This window comes from Halictus rubicundus, chromosome 8 (genome assembly GCF_050948215.1).
Source record: "Halictus rubicundus isolate RS-2024b chromosome 8, iyHalRubi1_principal, whole genome shotgun sequence".
NCBI classification, from domain to species: domain Eukaryota; kingdom Metazoa; phylum Arthropoda; class Insecta; order Hymenoptera; family Halictidae; genus Halictus; species Halictus rubicundus.
In genome coordinates, this window is record NC_135156.1 from 10,938,070 (window position 1) to 10,954,643 (window position 16,574).

Here is a 16,574-nt window from a genome sequence, read left to right on the forward strand (position 1 = left end):
CTCTAACTAAATAGTACCACCGATTGTTTGTTAGATAACGTCATCCTACGAAAAGTGTGGCCATTGCCAATAACGTAGACTTCTGTATTATCAAGATGTTGGTAATGTAAATTCGTATTTTATAAATGTATATTAGTTTCCTGTCTTATCGACAACATTAGTATTGATTAATTGTAAATTTTGACATCTTCCTAGAATATATTTTATGTAAATAAAATTTGTTCAAACGTATATTGTTACTATTTATTTAATCTATTTTTTACAATTAATATTAATTCCCATTCATAGTTGTAAGGAAAAGTAATGACGCACCACTTTTAGGAATCCATATACGCACAAGATTTTATAAAATTAAAAACATATATATTTGCATACATCTCACTTTTTTTAAGTCTCATTTATATACACTGTACACACTTACACTAATATTGTGATAAGTACATTTTTCACTCACTGAAGTCTTCCTCATCACTGAAATACTTATTTTTTTTATATCGTTTTCCTGAGTTTTTGTTTAATCGGTATTCTTCATCAAGTCCCTTAGGTCCTGCCCTTTGACTATTTTCTAATTCCTTTTGTTTTTGCTGAAACATTAAATTTTCTTTCATAATATGTTCGTCATGATAAGTTCTGTTTAAATGAGGAGTACCTCAAATGCAATAGCAGCACTCAATGTTTCTACTTCATCTTCCCAATTTTCTTCTACTAATTCATCATCACTATTTTTGTTACAGTCACTCGATTGTTGACTATTACTAGTTTTGTGTTTTTTCCTAATTCGAATTTTCTTTACTGGTGGATTCCTTGGTCCCAATGTATTATTTCTGCAGTTATACGACAAATGTCCCTCTTCTCCACATTCGTAACACTGAGATTTATCTGGATAATCTCTTCGACGAATGAACTCAGTACTACGTCCGTTATCAACGGCAATAGAACTTTTAACAGTACGACCACCTATCTATAATAACATAATTTGTTACAAATAAGATGCCATAAATGTGACTATTGACACAGCAAAATAACTTATCTCTGTGTTATACCACATAAACATTAAAATAACTTACTTCCGTGTTATTTAAACCTTTTGCACAAGCAAGAGCATCTTCTGAATTAAGAAATAATACAAATGCAACACCACGACTTCGTCGTGAGAATTTGTCTTTCATGACTGTCACTCTGTTGGTAAATATAGATATCACATTTGCAGATAGATCTAATGACTAATATTAGGAATAAAAGATAAGAAATCAAAATTTACATTGTTCATTCAAGATTTAGAACACATGATCATACATATTTAAATATTTTACACTTTATGACTATTTCGTTGATGTCACTTAAAATGAATTTACAAATAATTTTCATAATTTAGAATCTGAAATGTGGTGAAATTAATTTTTATTACTGCACAACTTTGTAAATTCTAGGCCAAGATAGGATAGATTGGTACAATAAAAAGGTGAAAAAAAATAATATTATTCTTTGATATAACATTATCTAATATTAAATCGTCTTGAATAATTTCAATACATCATAAACATACATAAATGATGGAGAAATATTTAACTTACTTGACAATCTTCCCATAAGTCTGTAAGAGTTGGTGTATATCGTTATTTGTTAACGAAAAAGGTAAATTTGAAATGTAAACAGTTGATCTGCTGGGTACTACTCCACCACTCATTGTTTTTATTTTGTAAAATTTTATCACAGATGAGGCATAGATATAAACAAATCACTATATCGAGTTATGTCAGGTTCTGTGTCTCACGATCTGAAGTACCGACATTGACACAGTCTTGAGAAAATCTTACTAATCAGCTTCGTCTAGCGACCGTTCACACGACTATAGCGCGACGATCAACTCCGTCAAGGTCAAAACCGATTCGACCACCTTCTAACGCGTGAGCTTTCTATTCGTGGGCGCTGTCATCGACAGATTCAAGATGGCTATGGTGCAATATAGAAGAGAAAATTCGAAACATTTGAATGGAAATTTTTAATACTATACAATTGTAAATCTATTGCAACGAATTGATTTTAGTTTTGGTGCTTAAGAGTAATCGTTTTGCTCACGAACGTTGCGAACGCCACGCAAACAAGTCGAAAACAAAAATGACATTTTTCAAAGCAAGCTGATTAAGCGAAGAATCTCCGATGTCAGCGGGGAAGATGATTTCCTTAGTTTTGTGGCGATTTCGCCAGTGATCGAAGCGAATTAACCGGCTGTAACTTTCTCTGTCAAAAGAATCAACGTATGTAGCTGCATATATATTTTTTTATAACAGTATCATTCTCTGTAAATTAAGTTAAGATACATGCTGTCATTTGAAATAAATATTCTATAACTACCTTCATCGTAATTGGATGAGCCTAATATCCACTATACTGCTAAATTATCTTTAAATACAAACACGAATTCGAATTATAAATACCTTTAATACTCGGTGAAGTAACAATTACTGAAAATCAGTTTTGCAAAATATACTTTTAAATAATCATGAGAAAATCTTCATATATTTTACAGTACACATACCTCGTTGTTATATATTAATTTTCCATTTTTGTATTACGTTGTAAAACTGTCTGTTGTCCCTGTAAATAATACAAATTAAAATAACATTTGTTTCTAGTATTATTTGAATGTCAAGTATGACTCCTCCTTTGAATCGAAAACGTAGCTCATCTGTTAGTTTTACAAGAGCTAAAGATGATAGTGAAGGTGCTGGAGATGAAATTCATATATCCTTAGCACCATATGTACAAACATTTTTGGCGCATAGCAGTCAAGGTCTCGGATGTTGTGGAATTAGCCTTCCGGTACCATTTGAACGTGCAGCACCAAGGTCTTGGTGGAATCCAAAATTTGATTCAGAAATACTTGAAGAACAATTTAAAAGAAGTGCCTTTCCACAAATTAGATTAAGATTCCGGTATGTAGCACAATAATGCACAATTTGTTTTATGACTAGAGAGAGAGAGACTATTTAATATATTACATATTTTCTGTATATCTTTCAGATATGCCCTAACGTATATTTTATTGGTTTCTTTATCGTGGTTGGCATACTTTGTTATAATCGGAACAGAATATAATACTACGACATGGCAAGCCATAGCAGTAGTACTCACAATTATTGGAGCTATGGTATCAGCAGTCTTGTATTTAACGCATACAGATTATTATAAAGCCTATGTGTTACACATTTCATTAGGAGTTGCGTTTATGCTTTGCATCTTATCTTTACTTTTTCTTGCGATAGTACCACCATACATAGATGGCTTAACTCTAGTCGGACATTTTGCATTGTGCTCGGAGATTCTGTTACTGATTTACACTGTATTGCCAATGCCATTGTATGTTTGCGTGGGTATATCAACAGTTTATTCCTTTCTATTTGAATTCTTGACTGCCTACCTATACGGTACAAAAACTGCAAGACAAAGGTTTTTTAGCAAATATAATTTAACAATTAATTCTGCAGGAAATAATACTGCACTAGATTATATCACGAATGTGATGCACAACGACAACGAATATGTAACAGCGAGTACAAACACTGTACCATTATCTCAAGGTTCAAAACTGTTATCTGAATCTGAACTAAAGTTGCCTATAATTGGAAGATTGTCCGAAGCTTTAAACATTACGAATGTTTTAAGAAACTTTAATTCCAGCATAATATCAACATTAGCTAATGTTAACTCCACTGTAAATGCTTCTACCAACGACTTGATTCCCAAAGGAGTGAACAGTACAATCTCAGTATTGGGAGAAAATATATTGCCTCATAAAAGCGACGAAATGTCGAGTTATTTTTTAAGTAGCAACATATCCAGTCGTTTGTTCTCAGACGATAATTATTTTTCTTCGAGTCTCGGAATAAGAATCCTAATGCAAGTCTGCATTCATTTGATAGGTATACATATTTTAATAATGACTTTTGTAAGAATGCGTGGTACATTTATGAAAGTTGGTCAATCGCTGTTAGTCTGGCGTCAACTAGAAATGGAAAAGCAACTTAAAGAAAAAATGATTCATTCGGTGATGCCGCCGAAAGTCGCGGCCTGGTTAATGGAAGAAAGCGAGCGTGAAAGGGATCGTGAAGACTCTTTAAAGAAAGGGTCTATACCGTCCAATAACACGGATATACGTTCACTATTCCGCCCTTTCAATATGCATTCAATGGAAAATGTTAGTATTTTATTTGCTGATATTGTGGGGTTTACTCGAATGAGTTCTAATAAAAGTGCAGAAGAATTGGTAGGCATTTTAAACGATTTATTCGAGAGATTCGATGATTTGTGCGAAGACCACGGGTGTGAGAAAATTTCTACATTGGGAGACTGTTATTATTGCGTAAGCGGATGTCCAGAGCCAAGACTTGATCATGCAAAATGCTGTATCGAAATGGGATTGGGTAATTTATCTTCTTTTAAATGTTTGGAAAAAATAATCCGTAGGTACAAAATAATTTATGCGTATTCTTTAACAGCTATGATAGAAGCTATAAAACAGTTCGATATAGAAAGAAGAGAGGGAGTCAATATGAGAGTTGGAGTACACACTGGAACCGTACTATGTGGAATTGTGGGTACCAAAAGATTTAAATTTGATGTTTGGTCCAATGACGTGACATTGGCAAATAAGTTGGAAAGCACAGGAAAACCAGGAAGAGTTCATTTAAGTGAAAAAACGTTAAGTTTTCTAAATGACCAATATATTACGGAAGAAGGAGATCTGATAAATGGTATATAATTTGTTTAAGATTAATCACAGGAGGTCATATAAAGAATAGTTTCTGATGATAGAATAAAGAGTATATTCTTGTTTTAGGTATAAAGACTTATTTCATCAAAAGTCGAAAATCAGATTTTACCAGTCAATTCATAACTAGTATTATGCCCCCAAAAAGTATATCTCCTTTGATGCAGACGCGTCATCGCTTGGCCTCTTGCAATAATCCTTATAGGTCAAAAAATCACTATCTTCACATGGTTACTAACACGAGTAATTATAGAATGAAAGCGAACTCTTTGCCGAGTATTCTAGACTCTGAAAATGGTGATACCGATATTGGGGATGAGAAGGAAAACGTGAATAAAAGTCCAATATCCATCGCTAGTTGCGGCAAGAAAAAGGCGCGGAACAAACCGTGGAAATACTTGCAAAGACAACGAACTACGGAAGAGATGACTCCATTAGAAATGGAAGAAGCCAAAGCTATCATTGTCGATCGATCGAAAACTGAATCTCAATCGTACGAAGATCGTAACGGATTTAGGCAGGTCAATCACGTCGATAGAAAGTCTTGTCTATAATATTAGATCGTCTTGTCCCATTCGTATATAAGTTCTATTTCTTTACAGAATACGTCTCAGAATGACATTGAAATGGATCCAAACCCTGTACCTTCTAGTCCTTTATTATCTGGTCAAGAGCCACTCAGTCGTGCTTCTTCGATGTGTAGTAGAAAAGATTCTGGAATCAGAAGTAATAGTAGACGTAGCAGTATACAGCAGCAGGTATTACTATTTTGGAAACGTAATGATACAGATAAGGTACAAGTTGGGACCAGCTGAACTAGAGGTGTCCGAGAACCCGAAAATATCAGATCGGGACGGGTTCTCGAATATTTCTGGAATTCTCGAATATATCGGGATTCTCGAGAATAATCCACCGCACACCTTCAAGCTAAACTGAGCATTAAATATTTTGCAACTCATCTGTAATATAATTTTAAAGCTGGAACTTCATTCATTGCTATGTCTATGTATTTCTTAATCTTCAGCAATTAACTCTCATGTTTTAGTTATTTTTGATGAACGGTATGGCTCAGGGAGACTTACTGGCGCACAGAGTGAGTGGCTATTATACTTCTAGTTCGACGTTGAACTCTGTTCAGGAGCCATCGTCTTCGGTACCACCCTATCCGTTTCCTCCAGCAGTGACAGATACTTTCGGTGCATGTTTTCATAAATTGAGAAAACAGTCAGACCTACAATTAATCAGGTGACTATGTCGCATTAAAATTTGGTTTCAGATGTAAGGAATAGCAACGTGACTTGTATAATTTTGTTTTGATCATAAAGGTGCGTTCAAGATAATGTAACTTCCCAACGATCATACTTCGTGAAACCACCGCTATCGAGTGTGACACTTTTCTTCAAGAATAAAGAAATGGAAAAGGAATACAGGGAGAATGCTCACAAAGTCAACGAATGTATCAGTGGTAATCCGCCTACACTGGCTACCTCGAGGTTTAACACGTATTTTGATATTTTGATATCGGCGCTGGTGTTCACTGCCGTGTCGGTCTCGCTCTTGTTGCTATGCGAACCGACACTATACTATCTGATTTTTCTAGTATGTGCAACCATGATTCAAATGGTCGCGGTGTCACTCTGTGTCCGTCAGCTTTTATACCCGAACATGATTCATGCGACATTAATACAAAAAATATTCCAATTCTTCTCGCAATGGTATCCTTGGCATATTTGCGGCGCGATTCTGGTTGGTTTACCGATTACGTCTATTCTGCTCAACTACACGTGCAGCAATTTGCATAACTTGAATAACTTCGAGTACTATTACGGATACCTGATTTTCGTCGGTTTAGTGCATTTTTGTAACTTCACGCAACTGAACTGTTGGATGAAGAATTTCTTGGTAACGTTCATGGGCATGTTGTTTCTTTGTCTTGTAATAATTCACATATCATATAATCAACAGAATCACGGTAATCAATCTGTGAATGAATCGCTGAGTTATTTACAGTCTTTAGAGAATCAAAGGGTCGCTAACTTAAGCACGAATCGAATCGGTGAAACGGTCGCTAAAGAAGTATTCGACAATACTCTTACTCTTATTCACGAATATAGAACTATACTTATAAGACAACGAGAGGTGGAAATTAAATACAACGAAAGATTGTACAATTCCGAAATTTTTTTAGACATGATACTATTACTGTTGCTAGTGTGGTTTTTAAATCGCGAATTCGAGATCAGCTACCGGTTAAGCTTCCACGGGAACGCGGTGGCGGCACGGGATAAGAGTCGCGTGCAATCGATGAAGAACCAGGCCGATTGGCTGTTGCACAATATTATACCAAAATACGTTGCCGATCAGTTGAAAACCACCGCCAAATATTCGCAGAATCCTAAGGCCGTAGGGATCATTTTTGCGAGTATAGTGAACTTTAACGAACTCTACGACGAGTCTTATCTAGGTGGTAAAGAATATCTGCGCGTGCTGAACGAACTTATCGGTGATTTCGACGAGCTTTTGGAGAAGCCGGAATTCTCGAATGTGGAGAAGATCAAAACCATCGGTAGCACGTTCATGGCAGCTAGTGGATTGAATCCACAAGTTAGGCAGCAAAGCGAGCACAAGCAGACGCATCTTTTCCAATTGGTAGACTTTGCTATGGCGATGCATAAAGTAATAAACGACTTCAATAAAGATTTGTTAGGCTTCAAATTGATCTTGAGGATCGGTTTTAACTATGGGGACGTTACCGCCGGTGTAATCGGTGCTACGAAATTGTACTATGATATATGGGGTGACGCTGTAAATATTGCATCTAGAATGGACTCCACAGGAGTCGCCGGAAGGATACAGGTAGCCAAGAACTCGCTGGATGTTCTGTCGGAACGATATGAATTCGAACCGCGCGGCCAAGTTTATGTTAAGGGAAAAGATAATATGGATGTGTTTTTATTAATAGGGAAAAAGGACGATATTAATAATGCATCGACGAGTGCTTAAAAATATATGTCTCGAACGCCTAACGTTCAAATCGATAACGATTTGTCTACGGATTTCTCAATTTTACGTTACACTTCACGTACACCAAGCGTACGATCTTTTCCGGGTCAGACTTCTAACGATATTCCGATTTACTAATGAATTGTATAAATTCACGATGAATCTACCGTCAACGTTGCAAGTGAAAACAAAAACTACCTTGCTCTACAATTGCTCGCTTATTAAACATATATTTATTCCTAATGAAATGTTCGCTGTATTTTTTTATGTAATTTAAGAGTATCGAATGCGAGACCTACCAAAACCTACCTTTATAAAGTACAAAATCAGATTCGTCTTAAAATTACGAAAAATTTCCTTTATACAGAACTATATATACACATATATTCTACGTGAGGCATTTGCCGAGATAAAGAGTACGCATAATTGTTGTTTGTGTACGCTTTCTGTATGAACGAAGCGCGAATGAACGAATGCATGACCAGGCTTATGGTCATCGCCGACAGTTCCTAGTAAATGTGTGACTTATTCGATAACTGCTTGTTATCTCGTGTACGAAGTATCACTTTGATATTTTCTTTCTTTAATTCCGCCGGTTTCAATGAGATTGTACAGTTTGGTTGTTTTCATCAACGCGAATAATTAATCGGAATAATTCTACTGTAAACTAGGTTTGGAAAAGAGTCAAGTCGCTTTTGAAGTGTCAACAAAGTGTCATAACGAAGTACCTCGAGTTTCATAGAATGATTAGTGAGATCAAAAATTTTTATTTAATTTCACGGCGTATTTTTTAATGAAGTATTTTAATAAGAACAGGGCCATAAGAATTTAAGCAATTAAAGCAGCTGTTGAATCTGCAAACCTACTACCGATTATTATAAGAGTTTTAGAGTTCTTCGTAAGTCTAGTTTTGATTTAAAACAAAATACACATCGGGCTAAAGTGTCAGCATTAATGTTATGTCTCATCTTTTTCAACTATTCTATCAAACTAATAACATCTGAGACTTCATGTCTATTCATGTTATAATTACGTACGCTAATTAAGTGAATACGATTCTGGATTATTTTTTATTAACTTTTGATGTGCTTGAGATTAGAACGTGAAAAGAAAACCTGTTTTAAGGTTGCTATAATTCTCAAAAACATAGTACTCAGTAATTCCATGTGAACATAACATTCTCTGTTCCAGTTGAACTATGATAGAAGCAAATTATTTGAATCCTTTTGTGACAGTGCCCCAGGATTTACACCAATGATTATCATGTCAAAAAATAAAGGCGTGTTTCATAAATTAGCATTCCATCAGATTTTTTTTACCTAATATTTATTTTTTCTAAAGTATTGATAAAGAAATGTATAAAATGATATTTAAAAAAAATCTGAAATCTCTTTTGGTATTTTAACTGCAATCATATTCTAAAAGTATCTATAGGGGTACAGAAAATCCCTTCCATGTTTTTGATTCCATTTGTACTTATACCAAAACGGGTATGAATCTCAACTTTTGTATACATTTACATTGGACAAGAGGAAAATATTGTGTTTAATACTATAATCAGTTTAATTATAAATGAAATGTTAAATTGATGAAAAAATTAAATTGATTCAATTCTGTTTAAAACATTTAGTAGTACTTTAAAACAAAATATAATTCTACGGGCATTTTAATTAAAAATAAATGCAATTTTCGATACGATAGGCAGTATGACCACGTATAACGTACTTTAATATCGAGCGTATTGATACTTGAAAATTTTCAAATACATCAACATATCTAGCAAAAGATATCGTAATATTTAAATCTCTGTATATTTATTATTGTAATTCCTTTTTGTTAAACAACACAGTCTCTATTGTGATAATCTTTTGTAATATCTTTTGACGCTTGAATACCACTTGTGATGATTGTCGCATATAAAGTGACTAAATAGTTATATCCATGATTTCGGGTATAATGTCACTAGTGAATATATGATGGCAATCGTATTACAAAGTGCTAATTCAAGTTTCTTGCGATAGTTCGAGTGCTAGTTTTCACAATAATACAACTAATTAAAAATAACTAAAATTAGTAATAATAAAATATGAAAATATTACATTTTCAATCGATAATTAACATTTAAAAAATGCCAGCAAGTGTGGAATGCCACATTCTCACTAACTTAAAATGAAATTTGCATTTAATAAAATAATTCATTATGCAAAGAATGGTGTTTGTATTTCTTTTTTTAAGTAGCAGAATCTCCTAAACGAGAAAATAAATATTGATACGATTTAGAACACAAATATTGATTCAAAATGTTATATTGTAACAGCGCTTTTAAAAAGTGCCAAAAATTGTACACATTTTGTTTGTTGAAGAACAATTATAAATGATTTGCATACAAATTTTTATACCAAATTGTAAAAATTGTTTTGTATATATCAGCAATCTCTGTATTATATTATTATAGCGAAATATTGTTTACAAAACTGTTCTACGCATTACGTGATCATTTAAAGTCATGCTGTTGTTTGACATTGTTATAAGAGATTTTATGTAAATGAAAAAGAATAGAAATAAATGCGTGCAACTTAATATATAATTGCTCAATTATTTAGACTCTGGTTTTGTTTGTTTTCATTTCTTCGGTCAGAATTGTTGCATCTTGTTCTTTATCGACGAACGTCTTTCTTATGTTACAAGTGTGTACTTCTGCACACCACGCATACTACGCATACACACATACGCACTCTCGCACGCTTGCACCTCTAGATACTCATCGAACAAAATGTAGTTTGTATACGTTAAAATCCCGAAACCAAAAATAAGATAGTTTTCATAAATAGCATTAGATTTTTTTACAAACTATTCACAATTGACGTTGAATGCGTGCGTAAGCGTAATCTTTTCAATTTTATTTTCTATCCCAGACACATACATACATTGTGTAGCTTTGCGTATGTAACGTCGAGTTATTCCAGACTGTATGCACACGTTCAACCTCACGAATAATTAAAAAAAATTGCTCGAAGGAAACTTATTCTATGACATCTTATTTTCGGTACAGGATTTTCTTATTTATAATTCAATCTTCGTTTTGTAGGAAGTCGCTTTCACGATGGCTTATTGTTATTTATTAATTCTGACCAGGTGTTCATGATATGGTCACCTAAATGTAGTTTTTGCTACGTAGGTCCTGCAAATAAAGCTGTTATGCCAGTATCAGTTGCATTGTTAGAGATATCGTCCACGCGTATTTGTTCCGACTTCCCAAAAATTTCTATTCGTGGTAAATTATCTATCTTAACTTCCTTACGGAATAACTGACCAACGCTTCGACCAATGAGCTGTAACAAATATCATATAATATAGAATATTTATACGGCAATACGTTTTTGTTTCATTTTCTCTAACATTGTTTCGAGCAATTTTACCTGGTTCGTAATCTTCTTGAAAAGATCCTTCTTTCCTTTCTCAACTTTATTTCCTTTAGTACTAACTACGGCCATCTTCTCGTCGAAACGTTGCAGGTCGGTAGGATTTACTCCGGGAATCTTTTGCATTACTTCGATAATACTCGGGAATTTAGGTCGCAAACATTCGTAAACTTGTGTACCCAAAGTTACAAGCGATCCCTGATTAGCTTCGTGTTGACCATGAAGCTGTAAACCTTGAAGTATGGCTACCATGATGTGAGCGGCCATAGCAGGTGTCAGACTACCATCGGCCGCTAATGCTCGAACAACTGGCCCTGTTAACATTGTAGCTTTCAAACTAGCATTCGAGTCGTTCCAAGTCAAAGCTCTGAAGAGAATACGAGTTGTTAGTACGAGATTTCATTCGTTCTTATATCTAAACGAAAAATTAGTACGCTAGAAGTGTTCATTACCCTAAAACGCATAAGACAACGCTATGACACGTCGATGGATGTCGAAGGACAAAGGTACCCAATTCACTGACAACTTCCGCGACTATACTATTGCCACGAGATGATGGAGGGTCTATAGCCATGCCTCCCATCTCTTGTTCCATTGTATCTGGAGGTGTTGCATCGCTAGCAGCACCTCCGACAAGGGCCACCTTCAGTACGTCTACAAAGTCTCTCGTCAAGTTTCGGTTTAACATGTCAGCAATAACTTCCTGTGTGTCAGTATTCTCTTCATCCAAACCGCCAGACTCGTATAGATGTGCAATATATTGCCACTTGGCACTTAATCTTTGGCACACTGTAAAGCACAGTTAAAATTTAAACGAACGTTAACTAAATCGTACCAGAGAACGGAAGGATAAAAGAAGACGATATATTACTATGCGTAGAAACGTGAGCCAGTACAGGTACCAGAACACTTTCGTAGAATGCAGGAGGGCAGGAATATATAAATGGCTTCATGAAGACACGTATGATAGGTCGTAATCTGTAGTCTGGAATCATCTGAAATCGACGAATAAAATCTGTTCAGATTTAAACAGACACCTGTATGACTTTAGGATACGAACATACTTTCCCGATATTTTACAAACAAAAACAACAAAATATTACCTCCATATTAGAAAAGACTGAGTTGATAAGCGCTGGTGCTAAACCAGGTAATTGATAGAAGTCTCTTCCAATCATATGGCAACCGCTACCCAACATATGATAGCACTGATCATGAATAGTACTAAGAAACGATTGCATCCGAACCAAGGCATTGCTCGAAGATTGATCGGGTTCAGAGGCGTTGTCATTTGTTACATTCAAACCTAATAAACTTGCTTTCTCTGATTCCAGTAATTCATGAGCGCTTTTGTGTCCCTAAAAACAAGATTTACTACACCTTCTTGTATTTGATTAACACGTTGACTGCCGAGCCTTCTGGTTTTGCCTCCAGCACAGGAGTGAAGTAGTCCATGTTAAAATCACATCGTATATTTATACGTATATTTAAGTTTATAACACTAAAAGTAAAAATATCGACCTGTTCGTCATGTACACTTATTATTTTAAACGCTATTCTCATATTAATTGCGTTTACAAAATTATAAATATTATTGTTTGCGAATTTTACACATTTTTATCGAGTTCGGTTCCGCCAGTCAACTATGACCACCACTGCGTTGATGGAAAGCTCAGCGCAAGATCAGTAGTGACTGTCACGGCAGTCAACGTGTGAAATGAAAAGTTTATTAATTGTTTTCTTACCTCAGATAAAGCTGCCAATGCTGCAGGGGTGAATAAAGCATTCATTACCCTGAGCAATGCGAAAAGCGTAGGCAAAAGTGGAATTACATGAGGCGTGGCAGGATTTCTATATACCGGATTTCCACTCTCACTGAGCGCAGCAACGAAACTACCTCTCGCAGCGCGATCTGGATCATCCGGAATGGAACACCGTTTTACAACACTCAATATCGTAAAAATGCAAATCATTAAGTCACTTCGATTTTGACCAGCCGGATCTTCCGACATATTCTCGACCGGGGGTCTGTCCAATCCTATGAATCTCATTAGTTCCAGCGGGCCTTTGAATGCTTCAGCTCCGAGAGCAAGAAATTTTGTCGACGCTTCACCAATTACCTCGGCGACGAATCTAGTTTGCCTTTCATAATCACAGAAGTGATTCGATATCAGTAACAACGCCGCGTATAATGTGATAGTCTCCATCTTGGACAAGGAACTAGGTTCTCTAGCCAAGCCACGAACCATTGTATGTATCTGTTCAAAAACTGGAAGAAGCAACAACGGATATTTCAAACTAATCTTGACCATCAGGCTAGCTGCATGTCGTCTGACGTTCTTTGCTGCTCTAGATCGAGTACCCTTCGTTTCACCGGGTGCTTCAAATACCAGAGCAGCGAAGATCTTTTCTAGTACTCTTGGCAGGATGGCTACTCCTGGCATAGCCATTGAACCACTTGACATGGATAGGAACACAAAAAGGGCGCTAATGCAAGAAAGCAAGGCTGACAGCAACCAAGGATCTTGGGGAGAGTAACCAAGACATAATTCTAATAGTTGTAAGCCGGTTTGCACGCTTGGACGTTCGTTAATTAGAAGTATTCTCGATACGACAGAATCCAAAGCTTGTGCGAGAGCTTCCCACTCCAGATATTGCGGATCATTTTGGTCGCTTTTATATCGGAGATCTGCCATGCCTTTTGTTATCTTAGCTGTCAACCACTGTTGCACATATGTAAATGTTACTAATGGCGCTACCATCGTTGCCTGTCGAAATCCTTCCAATAAATCAGTCCTGAATCGATGAAGGAATACATTAAATTCTTCTTCAGAGTCGTAATCGGCGAGACAATAAGAGCTCATTCCGTTGCTCTGTCCACCATGCGGATATGCAACTTTTATCAACTTTGGGGCTGTACTTTCTACATATTTTGGTATGTATGTTAGCAACAATGGATCCTGTTTTATTTGTTCGTGTTTAAAGAGCATTATCCAGATTGCATTTGCCATGTGTATTAGTGTCAGACTCGAAGACATAGTGAAAGTCATCACTGTGTCCAAAAATATGTTAAAATGCGTTGGTCTAATGCTCGAATTATCGTCTTTACCCCAAAGTGTACAAAGTTGAGTTGCCATTCCGGTTAATACCTAAATTTATTGTGTAATCAGTTTCTTAATAATATGTAGAATAATTTATCATAACATTCTTTATTTTGAGAACTAAGATGATATTTACCTGCGTGAGTTTCTTCAAAAACAAATAATGATTATTTGAAGAGTTAATAAACTCATTCGACCCAGTAAGAGGTGGTACAGCAGTTGCTGCTGCATAAATATATCTTAGAGCATCTTCAGAAAATAGTATCATTAGTTGTTTTCTATCTTCAGCTTTCCCTTTACGATTTACTATTTGTAACAAGCATTCACCAGCTGAACATTGAAATATTGGATCTCCCAATAGAAGACACAATATCTGCAATAATCTACCATCTTCTGCCATGACATGATTTATTGAAATCCACTCTACAAATCCAGTCAGAGTAGACAATACTACCTATCAAATAAAGATAATTGAATATAGTTTTATGTATTCGACTTACACGTTATATATCTTGGAACTTTTACATTGAACACACCTGTACAACTTTGCTGTGCGCAGCTGCCTCGGAAGTACAACCTAAACTACTCTTCTTTTGAAACTCTGAGAAATGTTGTTCCATCAATCTTAAAAAAAAGCTAAAAATCTCTGCCATATTTGTGTTAAGCGCTTGATAGATGTCCTTCCTCCTTTGATTAGACTCTAACGTTTGCAAAAGTGCAACATCTTCCACAAGCCTTAGAAACACAAGAAGAACTAGTTCAGTTTGACTTTCACCTCTTGCACATGCTTGACTAAGTTCGGCGAGCAGCGTAGGCCATTGTTGTGGCCATTCTCGTTTGATCATTTCTACCACAACCCGAGATAATGCGTCTTTAATATGAGCTTCCTCTTGCAACAACGGTTCTGTACCTTCTTGAAGCAGTTTCATTGCATTTTCCTTTATAAAAATCTTTTCCGATTGTGATATTTGTGTCCATCGATATTTAATACAATGCTCCATGAGCTGTAGACCAAAATGACGAACTACAGAACTTCTATTGTGTGATTTCTGTGCGAGATACAGTCCACATTGTGCGCATAAAGGAGAAGATTCTTTAAAACGTTCACAAGCATTATATACTTCCAAACGTTGTTGTTGTGGTACATTCGGTGACATCATCACTTCAACCACTTGAGCAAGTTCTGCTGATATTTGGGCAACATCGCCTACACCAAACTCCATCCCTATCTATTACACTGTAACAATAATGCATTATAATTTTTTACATAGATTTATATATCTTTTTTTTCATTATTAAATAATTAGTCAATGATAAACCATAAGTAATATTTAGATAGACAATTATGAAATCCGTCGACTTATCACACATTTGATTATCACATTGGATGAAAATAATGGTTCCAATTACCAAAATATTTGTACTTCTTATTTCTGTTAGTTATTATTATACAATGCATAAATTGCAAGTTTTCTTGTAGCATCTAAATGTACATACTATACGTTAAGCATGCTTGATAATAGACATAATGAAATCTATGATCGCGCAACAGATTCACAGTATTTTAAGCAAATGTTGACTGATCCATGTTTCTGCAGTACACAGAACTATGGTTAAATAAAAAAACGATAGTCAAATATTTAGGTTGTATAACATACATATCAGAGATATCATTGATTTACCAATTTCTACTTCAAATGATAAAACCTCTTTCCTTTTGTGAAGCAGACACTTTTGTAGATATTATATATCTCAATTAAATAAAGTTTTATTTTATTTGTCAAAGTGTGATATTTATAAATGGTACATACGAGTTGTTGAACGATAGAAAACATTGCAGAGACAAAATAATACGAGGAACTCTTAAAATTCACGGAATAACGCTTCTTTCTCTAAAAAATTCAAAACTGGAGACAAGCTTACGAAGGTAAACGTGTTCCGTAAAAAGTATCGGTGCTTCGAGCGTGCTATGTTAGCTTACGTGAAATAGTGGAAATTTATGCAACACGCAGGTGATATGAAATCATGTAATTAGAATAAAGGGCAAGCACGAGGCGAAGCAGCTTGCGAAGTGTGCACAGCATGTCCTGGTCAGCATGCCTTGACAGAAGGTACTCACCTTGTAACGCGATCGTAGATCGAGGTGGATCGAAGATACAGTTTGGCAAGATTTCTGCCAATACGATCTGTCAATTCATATCTGGTTGTTGTTCCAGGAATCAAAAATTTTCGGCATGCATAGATGCTGATCTTATGCTTAGTAAAATAAATTCGTTT

At 35.5% G+C, this 16,574-nt stretch overlaps 3 protein-coding genes across 7 annotated transcripts; 1 reads left to right on the forward strand and 2 right to left on the reverse strand.

The window, feature by feature from the left end:
- Window positions 1-315: 315 nt before the first annotated feature.
- Window positions 316-1,787, reverse strand: LOC143356807 (zinc finger CCHC-type and RNA-binding motif-containing protein 1). 2 transcript variants are annotated; one of them, XM_076792788.1, is made up of 5 exons: window positions 1,575-1,693; window positions 1,262-1,378; window positions 1,068-1,179; window positions 650-961; window positions 316-584 (listed from the first exon to the last, which is right to left on the reverse strand). In XM_076792788.1, the coding sequence occupies exons 3-5, from the start codon at window positions 1,167-1,169 to the stop codon at window positions 447-449; spliced, it is 552 nt and encodes a 183-aa protein (XP_076648903.1). In that variant the 5' UTR covers window positions 1,170-1,179; window positions 1,262-1,378; window positions 1,575-1,693; the 3' UTR covers window positions 316-446. The 2 variants fall into 2 exon arrangements, with proteins under 2 accessions (XP_076648903.1, XP_076648902.1); XM_076792787.1 differs by lacking the exon at window positions 1,262-1,378 and having other exon boundaries at window positions 1,575-1,787.
- A 126-nt stretch (window positions 1,788-1,913) lies between these two features.
- On the forward strand, window positions 1,914-8,022 carry Ac13e (Adenylyl cyclase 13E). Of its 2 annotated transcripts, XM_076791830.1 has the most exons (9): window positions 1,914-2,258; window positions 2,637-2,936; window positions 3,025-3,923; window positions 3,996-4,424; window positions 4,500-4,754; window positions 4,841-5,292; window positions 5,374-5,529; window positions 5,817-6,016; window positions 6,097-8,022. In XM_076791830.1, the coding sequence occupies exons 2-9, from the start codon at window positions 2,647-2,649 to the stop codon at window positions 7,772-7,774; spliced, it is 4,359 nt and encodes a 1,452-aa protein (XP_076647945.1). In that variant the 5' UTR covers window positions 1,914-2,258; window positions 2,637-2,646; the 3' UTR covers window positions 7,775-8,022. The 2 variants fall into 2 exon arrangements, with proteins under 2 accessions (XP_076647945.1, XP_076647944.1); XM_076791829.1 differs by having other exon boundaries at window positions 3,025-4,424.
- Window positions 8,023-10,066: 2,044 nt separating this feature from the next.
- Window positions 10,067-16,555, reverse strand: Ranbp21 (exportin-5-like protein Ranbp21). 3 transcript variants are annotated; one of them, XM_076791836.1, is made up of 9 exons: window positions 16,417-16,555; window positions 14,834-15,534; window positions 14,434-14,751; window positions 12,942-14,345; window positions 12,300-12,554; window positions 12,068-12,191; window positions 11,649-11,985; window positions 11,194-11,563; window positions 10,067-11,106 (listed from the first exon to the last, which is right to left on the reverse strand). In XM_076791836.1, the coding sequence occupies exons 2-9, from the start codon at window positions 15,518-15,520 to the stop codon at window positions 10,945-10,947; spliced, it is 3,657 nt and encodes a 1,218-aa protein (XP_076647951.1). In that variant the 5' UTR covers window positions 15,521-15,534; window positions 16,417-16,555; the 3' UTR covers window positions 10,067-10,944. The 3 variants fall into 3 exon arrangements, with proteins under 3 accessions (XP_076647951.1, XP_076647954.1, XP_076647953.1); XM_076791839.1 differs by lacking the exon at window positions 16,417-16,555 and adding an exon at window positions 16,221-16,340; XM_076791838.1 differs by lacking the exon at window positions 16,417-16,555 and adding an exon at window positions 16,109-16,245.
- Between the last annotated feature and the right edge of the window lie 19 nt (window positions 16,556-16,574).